This window comes from Arvicanthis niloticus, unplaced genomic scaffold, assembly GCF_011762505.2.
Source record: "Arvicanthis niloticus isolate mArvNil1 unplaced genomic scaffold, mArvNil1.pat.X pat_scaffold_828_arrow_ctg1, whole genome shotgun sequence".
Lineage (NCBI taxonomy): Eukaryota > Metazoa > Chordata > Mammalia > Rodentia > Muridae > Arvicanthis > Arvicanthis niloticus.
Genome location: NW_023046419.1, coordinates 5,071 through 25,062, shown reverse-complemented (window position 1 = coordinate 25,062; position 19,992 = coordinate 5,071). Strand labels below are relative to the sequence as shown.

At 33.3% G+C, this 19,992-nt stretch overlaps 1 protein-coding gene across 1 annotated transcript in view; it reads left to right on the top strand.

Moving 5' to 3' along the window:
- Window positions 1–16,738, top strand: part of LOC143441108 (glutamate receptor ionotropic, kainate 2-like) — a gene marked incomplete at both ends in the record, with an annotated part of 32,244 nt that extends 15,506 nt beyond the window's left edge. The window contains one exon of the mRNA XM_076928200.1: window positions 16,532–16,738. Within this exon, the coding sequence (XP_076784315.1) occupies window positions 16,532–16,738 (207 nt within the window). The remainder of the gene's footprint in view (window positions 1–16,531) is intronic.
- Between the last annotated feature and the right edge of the window lie 3,254 nt (window positions 16,739–19,992).

The following is a 19,992-nucleotide window of genomic DNA, read 5'->3' as shown; positions in this document are numbered from 1 at the left end:
TAGTAATTATTATGAGAACTCACTTGAAATTAGACGTACAAAATTATCTATAGTCCCTGAAAAAGAATATAAGGTAATAAAGAGAGTAATTGCTTTTTATAAATATTAGCAATATTGGATTCATTAATTTTTTTCATTTTTAAATTTGCTTACTAAGTAATGTAAATGCATACCTCAGAAGAATTATATAGATATAATGTAACCAGTTTTTTGCTGAAATACTTTTGAAAGAAGTTAAAAAAATTTACTTAACCAAGTAAGCACTTAAATATTATGTTTCCTAATATTGATAAATATAAAGTAATTTTTGAAATCATAATTCAATTATGAGATACCTTTCTAGTCATAGATAGTAATCAAATCTTGACTAAAATGAAAATCTCTTATTTCTCATCACTATGTTTCTTAATGAAATATTCATAAAGAATAATGGCAGCAATATTTTAACAACAATATTTTAAAGCTCCTTGTGATATACACTTCCTGAAAAAGCAAATGGGCATTGTTAATAGTTAGGATGTGAGATTCTCGGCTCTACATTCTGTTCAAACAAGTTTGATCATGGCTTCATGCCTGGCTGACAGATGGCTACTCTCCTATGCCAGGTGTCAAATTGTTGAGGCAGGCTGGGCAGTGACTTTAGAAAAGCTACTTAGGGTATCCCCAAGTTGGAACTGAAGGAAAAAAAGGAGCTAAAGTCATAAAACATAGTATTTTCTTTTCTGAAGAATCTGACCGTCTATTTTATATGCCGCTCCCCATGTTTCATCTGTAATTCACCTTTTCAGAGTTGATGCTCCTCTTTATGGCTAGTCTGGTGGGAATTAAAAACACAGTTATTAGAATTAGCTGAACAAAATTTCCATTCTGGTGGTTATGGTTACTGGTGACACCACTAATCTTGTAAAAATTCGTGCATCATCTTTTATTTTTCTAATTTTTACTCTTGAGTAAACAATGCAAATTAATGCTCAAAATTATACTTTTATAAGCACATTTTGTAAGAAGTCCCCATATAACAGTGTCAGGAGAATCTTTCATAATGTGAGGACACTGATTGCTCTTATTTTGTACTTTTATACTACAAGTATGGAAATTTTAATTTTGATAAATTTTTGTAGTTGTACCTATGATAAAAGTAGTAAAGTTTTAAAGATAAATTTTGTGCCAGGCATGATGATATATGACTATAATCCCAGCACTTGGTAGACAGAGGCAGGTACATCACTTATTTTGTGGCCACTCTAGTCTTCTACAGAGTTCCAGAATAATTATGATATACATAGAAACCCTGTTTCCCCCAAAATAAAAAATAAATAATATAAAAAATTGTTTAATACACACATAAATAAAATTTATTATAGTTGAATCATATTTCAATGAACTTCTCAGAGGTCATTGAGCATTATGTTGAAGGATATTCTGGTGGTGACTACGCTGTAGTCATACTATTGTTGGATATTAGCTATTTCTTTATTTCAGAATGTCAAGTAATGTAAAAACTGAGGAACTGTTATGTGTGGTTTTGTTGTACATGATACTAGTTAATTTTTCACAGATTAGATTTCATCAAAAATCATATTATAAAACATTTTTCCCCTGTAAAGATGATGTAAAACCTTTTTACAATTACTCTTGCGGTTACCGGCCTACTAATTTTATTTATATTACGTCATTTTGAGCCAACTTTATATTGCACATTAACATGAAGCAAAGAATTCAAGTTTAATGGTCTAGATTTCAAGTGTCAGCATATAAATTTTATAATTTACACTAATAGACTCTGTTAATCTTATATTAAATTATTTCATAAGTTATTTCTTTAAAATGTCTTTGTAATTTTAGCAAAAGATATTGTGGTGTTCATAGATATATAAATTAGGATAGTGGTCATGAAATGGTAAAGAAGGCATAAATGAGGTTAAAGACTGACCAAATACAACTTGTGCTGGAGTCCAGCTCTTGGTGCATTTCAAAGACCACAAGGATGCAGGTACAGTATCAGTGCAATGAAGGAGATGACTTGTTGTACAGGAAATGGCCCGAATATCTCAAGTCTCAGAGTATTTATTTCATTTAAAAGTCAAATGATATGTAGCTTCAGTTTTTATTTTCTCAAACATGTTCCAAGAAACTAGATTATAACTCTGAACTTTTCTTATTTATAAGTTTCTTCATTTTCCCCAGGCAGATATTTAACCTTCTGGACTCATAATTAAGCACGTCTCTGTAATCATTGTGGTTAAGCACATGGTGTCTTAAACACCTACTTCAAGTTTATATCTGATACTGCATTGACAATATCTTCATATCTGTCCTACACAGTCGTTTTGACTCTTTACAAACCTTCTCTATTTTCAAACTACTTGAGATTTGGCATCTATATAGATGAGTATTTTTTACTGAACTAATAATGTCTTTATGTTTATGAGTATTCAATAACTTTCCTAATCCATCCTCACAAGGGCTACTTTCTAAGTCAGTGTGCATTATATACATTTTAAAGAATAATTATGTACCCCAGGAAACCGCATGATTTCTATTGTTCTTCATAGAACTTTCTCTAACTTTTAATTGTTTCAATAATCATTATTTCAATTCTATCATATATTTTAAAATAAAACCACCATTTGAAATATGAAAGAAATTTCTATTATGCCATTACCATACCCAGCATAGACAAAATGATAGATAAAGCTATGAAGAGCATACATATTTTTATACTAGAGTAAGGAGTTACCTTATAGCCAGTCCCAGTAAGACAGTCGAGCTGCAGATTTTGTCACACAGCTCTATGACAGGTGTACAGGAGCTTCTCCTCAGGTGTTTCCCTCAAGGAAAAGCATCCTCAAAACACTCGAAAGCTACTCACTGGAACAAAGCCATTGTTTCCTGCAAGCTAAGTAGAAAGAGTAACTTTTAAAGTTCTACAGCACAGGAGCATGTTTATAATTTATAACAATATAATATGTAATTTAGAAGAACTAGAAGATAATTCTGAGAAATTTTGATGATAAATTAATTGACTTTGGTTTAATAAATTCATACAGAGATGGCATTTTCTAGGACAAATATTTTGAAAAGACCCTAAATTGAAAAAGGTAGTTTAGCTTTTGGGTGGGGATTATTTTCACTATTCACACAAAGTAAGCATATATTTTTAATTAATTTTCTTCATTGATGACATTCATAAATATCTGACTAGAATGTAAAATTCTTATATGTTCAAGTTATTTGGACAATACCTTAAGTTTGCCTTGTTATGAATAAATATGTATATGGATATATTATATATAAAATCTCTGTCCAACCTGATTTATGTATGTCAGATAAAAACTTCTGATTATTTTCTTTTGTTTTTGGGTTGTACTTTTATGTAGCTATGTATTATGTATTTATTTATTTATCTATTTTAATATTTAAATTTGGTTTTTCTATAACATATATATTTTCTATTTTATATGTATATATGTCAATATATTTTATTTATACTTGTCTCCTTTACTGCTTTTCCACCACTCCTATTCTCCCTTCTAGTTTATGCCCTTTCTCACTTTAATAAATAATCCTTCAAATTTTGTTACGTGTGTGTATGTTGTATGTGTGTAAATTTTCTTTATCCTTCCCTCTGTTGATAGAAATCTAGGTTGGTTACATAACTTGAATATTGTGCATACTATAGCAGTAAATTTAGATGTTCATGGATCTCTGTTCTGCAGTGGCCTAGAGGCATTTGAATATATACCCTTTTGTAGTTTAGCTAGGTTGTATATAGTTCTATTTTTAGTATTTTGAGAATCCCTAAAAACTGATATACACAGAAGTCAACCATTACACCACCAGCAGCAGTAAGCCGGATTCTCTCTTCCCTATTTCGCCACTTTAGAATGTTGGACATGCCTGCAGTAAAACAGAATGTCACAGCAGTATTAATTTGTATTCCTTTGATAACTAAGAACATATTTTAGCATATTTATTAACTATTAGTATTGTTCCTTTTGAGAACTGTCCATTCTGTTCATTATCTCTTTGTTTTAAATGCAGATGCCAAGATCCCAACCACCTTTGTATTCTGATTTGAATGATAAAGTATTTTACTTTTTTGAAGTCATCTTCACTAATTATTCTCTGTTTGTTTTTGAAACAGTATTTCCCCTAATGATTATTTAGACTGACCTTATATTCATGATCCTGCTTCGTTCTTGCAAGTGCTGGAGTCATACCAAGAACAGTCCCTTCATAGATGAGTCTAGTGGTGTCACATTTCAAATCTTTTGTGGTTTATTTTATAATTTAAAATTTCTCTTCAATTATATTTCTCAGTCCACTAATTTCTGTTGTTTTCCATTAAATATTCTTTATTCTATTAGTTTCTTTCTGTTGTTATAATAAAACACTATGACCAAGGGAATTGTTAGATTCCAGAATGAGAGCTACAACACACAAAATGAGGATAAAGCTGAGAGCTTTCACTTTGAAATTCAGAATAAATAAAGCACAAAGACTACACTGTAATTATGAGAGGCCTTTTTTAAATGTCCTACTCATTGACATACTGCCTCCAATGAGACTACACTATGCAAACCTCCTAAACACCACCTATCAAGGACCAGGTATTCAAATGCTCAAGACTATGGGCAATGTCTCTTATCTAATTACTACAATTATTATGTGACCATTCTTCATTCTTGAGAATTTCAGTGATATATTTAGTGAAATTAGATTATATACACCGCTCACTTATTTTTGTTCCACATTGTGCATTTTCCACATTATGCATGTGTATTATGCCTTCCATTGAGCATAGGGAATCTGTGTCCATAGGCTTCAGAAATTGATGATTATTCTTCATCAGCATCTACCAACTGTCAGTATCTCCTAAGCAAATAGTGAAACCTGGAGAATTTCTTCCCCAGCTATGATAGAATTCTGGCTGGCTTAATCTTTTGCAGGTTTTATGCAGATTAAAAAGCTGCTATTAATTCATGATTATAGTGACCATCTCATATCTGGAGGACAGAATTTCATAGTAGTCCTAAATATCCTCTGGCTGTTACAGTTTTTCAGCCTCATGTTGGGAGCTATTCTATGAGACTTGAGTTGTGGGAAATTTGATAATGATATCCAATTTACATCTGTAAATTCATTCTCATGTTTCTCACTCTAGCCAATTATCCATTTCTCTGCTGGCTATCTCTTCATTCAAATAGAATTTAATCTGAACAAAGTTGAGATTAGCTCAGTTCTGTGAATAAAAATGTAAATGTTTAGAAGTAATTGACTTCTACCTAAGTAATTTGACAACATGACTATTAAGAAAAATAGCAATAGAATAGTCTACTCTAGAACCTGTGACCAACACTACTATGGGGGTTTAATTTATTTATTTATTTATTTAATTTATTGTTAAAATATTTTCATACATTGTGTTTGATCACCTTTTCCCTTTGCTATTCCCTAACCCACTAACTACCACCCAAAATCATTTTTTTTTCCTTTGTTTATTTCGGAACTGAATCCTCAAGCTCAGAAACAAAAATCAAACAAAAAAACTCAATGTGTCAAATTACTAAATTAAACTAAATAAAGCAAAAAGCCTACCTCCCTCACACTCACAAATCCATGCAATTTGTTTTGTGTTAAGTAACTACTTCAGGGCATGAGGCCTTTTATAGGATGGTTTATTATAATGAGTGACACATTCATAGGATAAAATTGATTTTCATTTTTATCATAGCTATTCATGGCAAGTGGTTTCATGGTTAGTGTGTAAATTTGTGTCCACTACTCTTTCAGTGCTGGGACTCTATGGTCTTGAACCTATACGGGTTTTGTAACATGCTACCAGCATCCATGGTGGATACATAGGTCAATCAGTCCTGTTGTGCCTGGAAACCTCTATTTATTTGGAGTTAGCTACTACCTATGGCTCTTCCAATCATTATGCCTCCTTTTCCACATAGCTTTCTGAGTGTCGGAGCTGATTAAAGACATCTCATTTAAGACAAAGTCTACCAGTTTCCCAGCTTCTTTCCATTGTCCAGTTGTAGGCCTCTGTGTAAATTCTTACATACTATAAGAAGCTTCTCTGATGTGGGATGAGTGACACACTCTTCTACAGGCATAGCAATAGGACTCAATACAACATCATCTCAATTATAAGAAAAATATTAAAAAGAAAACTCAGTTAAACAGGAAGAATAGTGGATTGAAAAATATGCTTATAGGCATAGATGCTTGAAGTGGGTCAGCGTTTATGAATAACTACAAGTAGTCATTACTGATGAAGCTTTGAGCATGTGTCATCTATTGCTAGATAAGGGTAATCAGTTTGACAGTATCAAACAAGGGGCCTTTATAATTCTCACAAGGGAAATCAACATTTATGATATTCATTATGATATAATTTTGAAGGATTTTAAGTATGCAGACAACATGATCAATTTGGGATTATTAAAAGTCCCTTTCAGTATCAGAGATTGAACTCTAGTTCATGAGACAGGATTTGGCTCAAGAGCTAAGAGAATATGGCAAAACAAAAGATGATGAAGTCTCAACACGGCCATATTTGAAGACACCCTAGAGGGAACTGCCTCAAAAAAAAGAAAAAAGAAAAAAAAGAATAGAAGAATATTGCCAATTTGCAAATTGAAAGTTAAGTATTTTCCTCTTAAACATAGTTTAAAAATAGAAATTAAGTGGCAAGAGCAAAATTGAAGAAATACAAGATTAATTTAATTTTAATTAAAAATTATATTCTTTTTCTTGTGGAATTTTGATCATGTGAAGTTCTTCTTGAGGTCAGAAGAATGGTCCCACTAGAAATAAGGATAAAATACAGTAGAGGTTGGCATTGTTCATCTTAGTGTTCTTGCTCATGCCAACAGTTGTGTATGTTTTCTAGGTGATTTTTCCTCAACCAATATGTTCTGTTAGGTTTGATATACAAATAGTAATATGGTACTGACAAATGAAATTAAAATATTTAAGACAGAAAATAGTAATCAGGCTGTTCTTGTTTTTTCGATAATGTGATATCTTCATGTGTCCATAGTTAGGGTGGGTCATGAGGTGGCAGAAAATTGTGGTTGCTGATGTTACACATTTTATTAACGATTACCATCCTGTACACTGCTCTAATGCAAAGAAAAACAAAGAACGTAAATAAATTTGAAAGACAATGTTGTTGAATGAGCCTTGCTTTTAAACCATTGCAGCCTGCAGATGGTAAATTAAACCTCCTTAAGTCAGGGACTGACTAGCAGTGCCTTGTAAAGCAGGTTCAGAGATATCACAGCACTTTTTATAAGATACAGGACATCCTTTGGGGTTTGTTTTGCAGTTTCAGAGCTTTAGTACACAAACATCAAGGTAGGGAGAATCGCTATACGTTAGGTATGTACTAGAGAAATAGCTGACAATTACATCCTGATCCTGTGATCCATAAAGATGGAGGGAGGGAAGGAGGCAGGGAAAAACAGAGAGAGAGGGGGTAGTGGAGGGAGATAGGATGAGAGAGAGAGAGAGAGAGAGAGAGGAGAGAGAGAGAGAGAGAGAGAGGAGAGAAGGAGAAGGAGAAGGAGAAGGAGAAGGAGAAGGAGAAGGAGAAGGAGAAGGAGAAGGAGAAGGAGAAGGAGAAGGAGAAGGAGAAGGAGAAGGAGAAGGAGAAGGAGAAGGGAGAGAAGGAGAAGGAGAAGGAGAAGGAGAAGGAGAAGGAGTAAGGAGAAGGAGAAGGAGACAGGAGAAGGAGAAGGAGAAGGAGAAGGAGAAGGAGAAGGAGAAGGAGAAGGAGAAGGAGAAGGAGAAGGGAATTTCATACCTCTTGCCTCAATCCGAGATGCCCACAGCCAACAGCAAACCAGCATGTGAGACTAAGACCCTAATTATAATAAGCCTGCAGGTCCCTCTGGGCAAACCCAGCAACTACTATTTCTGCCCTGCCCCCTCTGCACTCCATTTCCAGGTCCACAGCTTTACCTGCAGCCCTGGAGGCATGCCCCCAGCCAGGACAATCAGCAGTCTGAATCAATTAGGATCTAATAGCTCTGATTGGATCCCAGGAATGCTGCTGTCACCAGGGTCAACCAGCTCTATGTGAAATCCCAGAGGCCTACTGACATAAGTAATTACTATTTTACTATCAGCCCCAGAGGCCTGCTCCCATCAAAGACTACTAAGCCTGTCAATACCAAGGACAACCAGCATAAGAACACAATCAACAAAAGCTGGGCAATATGGCCAGTGTTAACCTAGTTATCCTACTACATCATCCCTAAATATTCTAAAACGTCTGAATCACAAGAAAATGACCTTAAATCTAATTTATAAAGATGATAGAGGCCTTTAAAGAGGAAATTAATAAATCCCCTAAAGAAATACGTGAAAATACAATCAAACAGAGACATTAAAAGAGAGATAAGAGTCTGAACAGATGTCTTAAACTGTTTAAAATATCACAGATGCCAACCCAGACTCTTATAACCAGCAAAAATTTCAGTCACCATTAATGGAGAATACAAAGTATTCCATGAAAAAAAAAAAAAAAAAAAACCAAACTTAAACAATATCTTTCCACTAATCCAAACTTGTAAAGGATATTAGAAGGGCAACTCCATCACAAGGATGGTAACTATACCCAAGAAAACACAAGAAATAAATAATTAAAAATAACCAAAACCAAAAGAAGAGAAACACACACACATTCACACATACACACACACACACACACACACACACACACACACACACACACACCACATACACACACAGAGTACTACAACCAACACCAAATTAAACAGGAACTCTCATTGGTCATTAATATCTCTCGGCATCAAAGTTCTCAATTCCCAAATAAAAAGGCACAGGCTAACAAAGTAGATGCTTGAACAGGATCCGACAGTTTTTTCCATACATAAAACAATCTCAACAACAATGATACAAATTACCTCAGAGTAAAAGGGCTGGAAAAAAATGTCTTTCAAGGAAATGGACCCAAGAAAAAGCTGGAGTAGCCATTCAAATATCTAATAAAATAGACTTTCAACCAAAAGTAATCAAAAGAGATGGAGAATACTTTATACTCATGGAAGGAAAAAGAATCCACCATCTATGCCCCAAATGCAAAAGGCACTGACAATCATAAAAGAAAGATTACTAAAAATTAAAACACATTATAGTGGAAGACTTAAACACCCTACTCTCAACAATTGACAGGTCTTTAGGACAGAAACTAAACAGTGAAATAATGAAATTAATAGAGGTTATGAATCAAATGGACCTAACAGATGCCCCAAAACAAAAGAATATATCTTCTTCTCAGTACCTCATGGAACTTTTTCCAAAATTGACCAAATACTATTAGGTCAAATAGCAAGCCTAAAGAGGTACAAGAATAATGATTGCATCATATTCACAGCCCTAGATTAAAGCAGGACTTCAACAACAGAAACAATAGAAAGCCTAGAGACTCATGGATACTGAACAACTCTATACTCAATGATCACTGGGTCAAGGAAGAAATAAAGAAAGAGACTTTCAAGTTGAAAGGACAGTGGGAAATGAGAAAGTTTAGATGTGAACTATTGTGAAATGAACTAGTAGTTCATTTCCTTTGATTAAGTAGCTGCAACTCAAACATGAGAGTTAAAATGATATGTTAACTAAAATTTCTTTGTACCACAGAAAAAAATTTGTAAAACGTAGGACTGTGAAAGGCAGCCTGGTCCTGGTTGAGCTAAGGCTTGAAACCCTGGTGACCCTAAAGGGAGGCAGGCGTTTCACCCGGTTCTTGGACGATAGGCTCCTAGCACAAGGCCATACCCCTCTATAGATTTGTGTCCACCATCAATCATGTAGGGGCAACACTCCAAGCCCCTCCACAGGAAGAGGACATGACCTGTGATCATGTAGACTCAAGACAGATCTTCATTTTAATGAGGTACCTAAGCACCGTCAAAACTCCTACAGTAAAATATAGCATTAGCTCTTTATAAAAAATATCAATAAATAGTAATTTAGTAGACACAAAGTAAAGTGGCTCTTGGGCCTGAAGGGATTTGATGCCCTAGTGTAGGGGAATGTCAGGGTTGGAAGGCAGGATTGGGTGGGTGAGTGGGGAAGAACCCTCATAGAAGCAGGAAAGGGGGGGATGGGATAGGAGGTTTCCAGAGGGGAGGCCTGGAAAAAAGGATAACATTTGAAATGTAAATAAAGAAAATATACTATAAAAAGAAAAAAAAAAAACAAAGTAAAGTAAAAATTGAGTGCAACATGCAATGCTATCATTTACTGTTTTCTCCACAGGCCCTCTGTTATGTAAATTAACATGTTTTCACCTGTGAAACATTTGTCATCTTCAGCACATGCTAATGCAGTTTCCTCTGTATCCTTTCTCAGGGATCCATGTGGAACCCTTTCTCCATTTACCTCTGTGGGGAATCATTGCACAACTTTCTTTTCTAATGCTATTTTCTGAGTGATTTTTTTTTTATTATTTAATTAGGTTTTTCTTCGAAAATCAGAACCAGATATAAAGCAGGTAGAGAGGAGCAGCTGTATCACAAAGCAGACTACGTTTTTTGCAGTTTATATGTAAAATTTAATTAAATCCTGAGTGGATAGCCCTACACACATATACATATAGGCAACAATATATGCACTCAACTGGTTACATTTATAAATGAATATGTTTATATGTATATATGTATTTGTAACAATAATAATTATAGGAGAATATGTAATGAAGTTTGAGAGTAATAGAAAATGTGGAAGGAAGACTGAGAATGAAAATGATATAAATACAGTACTCAAATATGAATTCTAAAATAATAATGTAAAATAATAATGTAAATGGGAAAATACTTTGAATGATCACCAATGGCAGTGGCTGAAAGTTGCTTCCTGGCTCATATGAACAAAGGGCCCAGTTTTCCTATTTATGATCCCTTTCTTTGTGGTTGAAAGGGTTTCGTTTTCTTTAGTGGGGCTAGCTTCATACTATTTTTGTTTGGCTTGGTGCTATCTGCTAAGAGCATCTGACCCAGAGGTCATACTTGCTAATCAATTACTCTAGCACTAAGTTCAGTCCCTATCCTTCTTTATGATCATTTGTTAGATTCCACAGTTATTGAAACTTTGCTTCTGTCCTTTGTTGCTAGCTTACTCATTACTTCCTGATAAATTGAGTAGGAATAACTCTATAAATAGCAAATTTCTAAATATTCAGTGTTTAGTCATTTTAATAGTAAAGGTTATTCAGTGGAACAGATAAAAATGGATCTTTACAAATATAGGGAGGGTATGTATTATGATGTTTCACAGGCTGTTTCACAGTTCAATAATAGCTGTTTCTAATGGAAGACCCAAGAATATAGTAGTTATTCAGTCCACAATGCTTTATATCTTAGCAGGTCTGCAATATATGCCAGAATCCCAAAGAAATAGTTGTTAATGTCATTAAAGGAACTGACTTGCTAGCCAAAGCAAGAACAAGCAGCAAATAGAGCAAGGTTACAATAGTTTATATTTACTTTTCGGCATAGGGCTTTCAAATTCATGTATCCATATGTGTCTTGTCAAAAATTTAAAACTTTATGCTTTTGTAATTTATTAATCATCCTTGGCAACATTTTACAAGTCAATATTTTTATAAGCCAGGTAATTGTGGCCTATATGTCACAAATATGTCAAATGAAAAAAAATTATTATTGGGAATTTTCATAGTTTTCTTTTTTCTCACATTATATGAAGAGTTCTAAAAGAACTTCAGATTTTTCATATTACTTCAATGGAAGAAACTGTGATCACCTGTTGTTTTTTTATCATTTATATCTTATAACTTCTGAGGTTTTTACACTTTTAAAATTTTAGTTTTCTCTCATATTATCAATTAGGGTATTTTCTGTGTGAGAAAATTGATAAAGAGTAAATATGTTATATATAAAGCTCACAAATGTTAAGGATATAAGCAATTTTGAAGAAAATATAAACCATTAATCTATATTTTAACATGTTATCATTTGGGTTTTTTTTCATTTGCTCCATGAAGATGCAATATTTTTAGATGTTTTCTCATCAGCCTTACAGAAAAAGGTATGCACCATATCTGAGTCATCCAGAATGCTTTGATACTCGTATAGAGTGGGTTCAGTTTATTGCCTCTAACCAAAGTTAAAAGTCTTTTGGTTATAAGATAAATTGAGAACCATACTAGGCTAATGAATATTACTTTTTAATTTCCCAAGTACATGATCTGTAGGACAGAACATTTCCTATTCTGGGGTTTATGAGAATCTCCAAAACATGTCTCACAAGAAATATAGTTGTTGAAAACACTCCATTTGTGATGGTTAATAAAGTAGTACAGGCATGTAAATAATACTGATATTATAAATAGTAATTTCAAATCATTGATTTGAATCAGTGAGTGTAGTTTTTCTTTTTTTACAGAGATTTGTATTTTTATAAGATCCTATTTTCTGTGTTGTTTCCCTCCCCCAGAATATAGGGAAATACTTAAAATGTTTAGAAAGGCAATGCATCTTGAACTAAATAAGTTAACTAGTTTTGTCTTACAAATTATTATACATGTATCACATTAAAATTAATTTTGATTTTATTTTCCCTTGTTTTTGAATATTATGGGATGACACGTATTTTGGTGAGCCAACATTTGGAAAAGAACTGAACCCAATATAAGGGCTGAAGAATATATAATTTATAGATTTTTAAAAAGTTATTAGATGTTTTATTTTATTTAAGTAAAACATTTTGCTCCCTTCATCCTTAAAAATATATCACTTCTTCAGGAAGTGATTTTAGTTTCATTTTGTGCCAACTCCCAGTTTAATGCAGATAAAAATACATGAGGTATTGCTGTGTCCCTTAAAATTGGACTTGACTGTGGAAACGCTGAAAGAATCCTTATTACTCATGCCAAAGGAATGAGGTGCTTTTACTTCCAGCAAATGCTGATGTACAGATATGAGACCATATGAGAAATTGCTAAAGTTGCCCAAAAGAGTTTTATCATATTATTCATTGAACTTGGTGTGTGACTCAGTAATTGCTTCTGGTACCATTTTTATTTCTTGTGCACAAGGTTGTTATTTATCCATATGCCAAGTGAAACAGAGAAAGAGACTTTAAAGGAAAGTCATAACTTGATGTCAAACTATTTTTTGACACAATATAGCTGGAGATAGAAATCCCAGGTGAAAAACTATGATTTACTTATCAGAATTAAATATGAGAACAGTAACACTTGACATTGTAGAGAACCATAAATACTAACAAGGTATATGTGGCATACATTTTTTTCTCTAGTGATGTGCAAGGTGTTTTTAATCAGCTAGGGAACAATAAATTTAATTCCCTATGACATGAGCTTTTTTATTTGCTTATAGATACATAAAATTAAATTAATTGGTAGAATGGCCAATTGGACAATCAGATGAATGAGATTAAATGGCATAAAACTTCTGATGTTATTTTACCATTTTACATCCTTACACATATCCTTTATAAACCTCACATAGATGAAATTCATCACTGTTAAAATTTTCTAGTATATCTAAAATATTCATTTTCATTGAAAACATTAGTACTTTGGAAAAAACATACAGAATAGTATCAATTATGACTTTAATGACAAAAATATTCATGTGTTGCTCCTTCAACATGATGAATAATGTGCTATTGTCACAAATTCTTTAAATATATTCATTTTTAAAAGATGTTCTTTGTTCAGAAAAGGGTGTTAATTTGTCACCTAGAAAATTAATTTTCTGTATTATGTGTTTATTCCTTACTCTTTTCTGTAATGATGTCCTTGGTCTCTTCTGTAATGATGTCTTGATTATACTGTTCAATAAATAATACCATTTTGCATGTAGTAGAGCCCAATGTCTAATCCCAGTTGATTAAAAATCATAAAGCAATACAACATGTATTCAGTTACATAATGAGTTATACATAATTATGCATTCATATGAAGTGTGAAACTGATTGCTAAAGATAAATTAATAGGGAGGCTTGTTCTTAAGTGTTCCAGGAGTATGAATAACTGTTGGCTGCTGGTCTTTGGCAAAAATTAAAAAAAAAAAATCTTAACATTGTCTCTTTCAGTTTGTCTTCTGTAAAATGAAAATTATATTGCCACTGATATCATGTAGTCATTATGAGAAATATATAATTAAAGGACTTAGAGGAAGTCCAAGCATCAAAATAAGTGCTTAGGAAAATGTCAACTACCATATTGCTTAATGCATGGAATTTAAGTTATTTAATCTGTGCCATTGGAATAAAGACAACCAAACATTATCAATTTACTTACGAATAGTAGTAGGTTTAAAATCAGAGTATGAATTCTGTAGAATCAATTGACTGTACTTACATGATTCATTTGACTATCATTCTAACTACCTAGAATTTTCAGTCTAACCTCTCATCTACAGGGCATTATAATTTTTCCCCTCTAAATATTCAGCTCTCTTTAAATCGCTTCTGGAACTATGGCTTTGTTGCTACCACACTGTAACAGAATAGAATCAGTTATATATTTCAGAAGTTTCTAATATTTGTTTTCCTCTAGTTCAGGAACCATGGCTTTGCTTGTTGACTAGGGCTTTGATTGCCTCAGTCACTGCAGTAGTCATTTTACTATAAACCTCTTATCTGTCATGCAGTGTGTACTTTTGATGCAAAGTTTACTATTCTGCTATAATGAATTTTCAATATGGAGTATGCATTATTATTTGTTTGTATAAACTAAATATATATGCACCACTACCCAATATCACATATGTTTAAAACTATTTAAAGTTAGTAGAAGGATTAACAGAAGATATAATTAGATATGTCTATAACAGAAATACAAAATAGAAAAGATAGTGTTAGCCTATGGCTGGCTTCCATTCTTAAGCATGGAGAAAAAATACATAAAATGGTTTTTTCAGAACAATGTTCTCTAATGTGTTGAATTGGAAAGCCAGGGAGAAAGGGGAAGTGTTTTTGATGGAAGGGTAAATGCCATACTTGCAGTAATCTATTTACCTGTAAGGAATATATTTTAAATATTATATATATACATATATATATGTATATATATATATACATATATACATATGTATATATCAGCTTTACAGAGCTTTATCAGAACTTTATTTAAATAGACAAATAACTGAGGTACATATGAACAATCTAATATTCAGTCCTAAAGGGAAATGAGCTATCAGCATAAAAGGGACATGGGAAAATCCTAAATCCACACTACAAATGATGGAAAACCAATTTGAGAAGATTATATACTGTATTTTTACATTTACATTTGCCTTTTGATAAAGGCAAAACTTGGACATGTTAAAATCATTAATGGTTGATATGAGTTAGACAAGAAGAGGTAGCCACAGCAATAGCCTGGCATATGTTAACACTCTCTGCTTCTCAAAATATGCTAGAGCCAGATTTCTATTTGCACTTAGCAAGATTGGACACATTCAGTGTGGATTGACTGTAGACTCTCTTTGTACCTAAGCATATATATGTTTATACTGACGGCTGCATTAGAGACTCACAGGGCTAGACTCCTCATGTTTTTCATTCTCAGCCTGTGCATCACTTCTCCCTTTCTGCACTGAATGTCATGTTAAACACATGATAGTCATCGTTCTTTTCATGAACTCTTCTATGTCTTATTGATCTCCAAGTGTAGTATTTCTTAAGTTCTAAAACTTACTTTAAATGTTTTGAATATCTTGTTTCCTTTTCTAAATTTGGGATGTACCTCCTTAATAAAGTCTTCAAGAGATAAAAGTCAATTTTCCTTTGTGTTCTCTTGCCTTGCACAGTAATTCTCTGTGCTATTGACCTATCTTATGGCTCTTTATCACTAATCTTCATCTGAAATTATGTGTCCTATGTATTTAATATCTGCTACGGCATAAATGCATTGGCTGAATGATTTTTTTTCATGTAGAAATGGGTATTACTTATAGTAGGAATAGACTGAATATGTGTAGAACTATTGATCATCAGACTGTCTCTCTATGTTTTAAGAAAGCAGCTACATTTTCCTCCATAGTTTATTGTACCACTTGCAAATTCATGGTTTTATTACAAAGGTTAATATGAGTTATAATTGTGCATAGGAAGCAAGAACTCATCATTCTTTCTCATTCATAGATCTGATTGAAACAGTACATCAGCTATTGAATAAGTAGTATAATTCAAATTTGGTTATTTTAATGATGGTAAAATTATATATTAATATTTTAAATTACAAATTGTAGTATTAGGTACTGTATTTACACAGTGGGAATTTATAGTTAAATATTCTTTTGTAGGGAACAATATTCTTTAAAAAATATCAATGTCTCCATTCTTAAGATTTAAACTGTGTTAAAAAAACAATCAGAAGAAAATTAAATTGATTGTTGTCCTAAATTCATGATATACTTTCTGTCTTCCAAATCCAATTGTTCTCATACTGTGTCCTGGTTGACTGTGTATCACTGTTTTGTGTTTAATGTTTCAGGAAGAACCATATGTCTTGTTTAAGAAGTCTGACAAACCTCTCTATGGGAATGATCGATTTGAAGGCTACTGTATTGATCTTCTACGAGAGTTATCTACAATCCTTGGCTTTACATATGAAATTAGGCTTGTGGAGGATGGGAAATATGGAGCCCAGGATGATGTAAACGGACAATGGAATGGAATGGTTCGTGAACTAATCGATCATGTGAGTATCTTTTCAATATTCCTATCATTTTTTAATTGATTGTTATATATTTCCAGTCATTGTAACAAAAGTATATTTCCCTCTTTTTTTCAATTGTTGTACCCCTTCCTGGTCTTTCCTCCACAAGGCCTCTTCCTTTCCCTCCCCTTTGCCTCTAAGATTTTGCCCCACCAGCCACCTACCCACTCCCACCTCAACCCTCTAGCATCCTCCATCTCTGGGGCATCAAGTCTCTCCAAGACCAAGCGCCTCCCCTCCCACTGATGCCAGCTACATATGAACCTGGAGCTATGGATCCCTCCATGTATACTCTTTGGTTGGTGGTTTAGTCTCTCGAAGCTCTAGGTGGTCCGGTTAATTGATATTGTTCTTACTATGGGGGTTGCAATCCCCTTTAACTTCTTCATTCCTTCACCTAACTCTTCCATTGAGGTCCCTAGGCTCAGTCCAATGATTGTCTGTGAGTACCTGCAACTGTTTTAGTCAAGTAGTGGTAGAACCTCTGACTAACAAGCTCCTGACTATAAGCATATCTTAGCATCAGCAATAGTGCTGGGGTTTGGTTTCTGTAGATGAAATAAATCCCAAGGTGGGTCAGTCTCTGGAGGACCTTTCCTCTCTGCTTGTATTTTTGTCCCTTTATTTCCTTTAGACAGGAACAGTTCTGGGTTAAACATTTGAGATGGGTGGGTGGTTACATCATTCAAATCTGAGCCATGTCAAACTACTCAAGGTGACTCTTCAGGTTCTATTTTCCCACTGTTGGGCATTTCAGCTAATGTTATCCCCATTGGTTCCTGGGATCCTCTCTCATCCATGGCATCTGTGACTTTCTAGTGGTTCCTGCCCTCCGCAACCCATCTCTCACTGCTACATATTTCCATTCATTCTTCTGGCCCCCTGGAATTCCCTCCTGTCTCTTCCTATACATGATCCTTCCCCCTTTTGTCTCTCTCTCTCTCCCTTTGCTTCCCATGATTACTTTGTTTCTCCTTCTAAGAGAGATTGAAGCATTCACACTTTGGCTTTTCCTCTTGTTAAGCTTCATTTGGTCTGTGAGTTGTATCATGGGTATTCTCAGCTTTAGGGCTAATATCCAGTTATCAGTGAGTATATATTATTTATATACATTTGTGTCTGAGATACCTCTCCCAAGATGATAGTTTCTATTCCCATCCATTTGCCTGCAAAATTCGTGAAGCTGAGTAGTATTCCATTGTGTAAATGAACCACATTTTCTGTATCTGTTCTTCTGTTGAGGGACATCTGGGTTGTTTCTACATTCTGGCTATTATAAATAAGGCTGCTGTGAACATAGAGCAGGTGTTCATGTGATATGGTGGAGCATCTTTTGAAATATACCATTGAGCAGTATAGCTGGGTCCTCAGGTAGAATGGTTTTTAATTTTCTGAGGAACCTCCAGATTGATTTCCAAAGTGGTTGTAACAGATTGAAATCCCACCAGCAACAGAGGAGTATTTCTCTTTCTCCACATCCTCACCAGCATTTGGTGTCACTTGAGTTTTTTATCTTAGCCATTCTGATTGGTGTAAGGTGAAATCCTAGGCTTGTTTTGATTTGCATTTCCCTGATGATTAAGGATTTTGGACATTTCTTTAGGTGCGTCACAGCCATTCCGTATGTCAATTGAGAGTTTTTTCTTTAGCTTTATACCCCATTTTTAAAATTTGGTTATTTGGGTTTCTGGGGTCTACTTTCTTGAGTTCTTTTTATATTTTAGATATTAGCCTTCTATCAGATACAGGGTTGGTAGAGATTTTTTTCTTTGTGTTAAGTGGTTTGATATTATCAGGTGGCTTGTCTTAATTTTTCCATTGTGATGTGATTTCCCAACGGTGAATTATTCATTTCCTCAGTGCTTACTTCTTTATCAACAAAGAAAAAACAATGCAAATTCTAAATTTTTTTATGTTCAGAGAAGATGCTTTGAGATGAGACCATTGTATCTATGAAAAAAGAAATAATGTATTAAAAACATAAGCACATTCAATCATAAGAATAAACTTTTTATTATCTGGCTTAAGTCTTTAATATTCACTTTTAACTTGATTTCATTGACAAAATAGGCATTCTTTATGATCAAGAAAAGAATTTTTAGTTGACAGTTTTCCTTAAATTAATTTTTATAATAAAATTTATATATATATTAGAATATAGAACTGCATTTCATTTCATGTATTTGGGACATGCGTTTTGTTTGAGAATTTCCTTGGTAATACACATAATACAGCTAATAATACATAATAGGTTTATTATTATTAAAGTAAGAATTATAGAAAATAATGAAAATAGTTCTCTTTTACTATTTATTTTCTTGCTAAGCCTGGTAGTTCATGTAGCTAGGGTCAATAACCCCAGCCACTTTGAAGGATGGGACAATAGAATCACAAGTTTAAGATAAACTTAGGTAGCTTAGTGAGAACCTGTTTCAAAATAAAAGGAAAAGTAAGTTTGGCAAGAAGTAAAGTGGAAAATTCCTTGCCTAGCTTTTGAAACATGTTATGCTTAATTACAAATATTGAAACAATAAAAACATGAAAAATATCTTTATGACTGTTATCTCAACAAAAGCTCTGACCAATGCCAGTAATATCTGTAGATATTTACTCATTATTTTTATTATATTTTACATTTTTATTTAAAATTTGCATTTGTGTATGTAATGAACTTAGCCACATTCACTCCCTAGTCTCTCATTCTTTCCATTTTCTGCTAAAATTCTTTCAAAATCAGTGTCTGCTCTTTTCATATTTTCATTCTTTCTATTTTTTAATGTTTGATCCACTGAGTCTAATTAGAATTTTTTACTTAAGCATGTATAGGAGGGTATTTATTGAAAATGAGATAGTTATCTGTGGTTGCATCATTGAAGAAGATGAAATGTCTTTCTCTGGTATTCAATATCTGCTCATATATATTCCAGGAGAAGTGGAACTTCATGTTCTAGTCACTGTCACTTACTTTCAATATTTGACTAGTTATCACTTTGCTGACATTAAATTATTGTCAACAAAGAGTTTTCTCCCGGAAAGCAGATAGAAAGAATATGTATGACATTGAATAGAAAATAAAGAAAAGTAAAATAAATTGTCAATTTATTTTCAAATCTTTTTATATTTCCTTTATTTGTTTGGAATTTACTAAGATCTCAAACTGTGCAGTTTATCAGCTATTTAACAGAAGTTCTGCTTAAATAGAACATTTATATTTTAATTTTGCATACTCTTTTAGA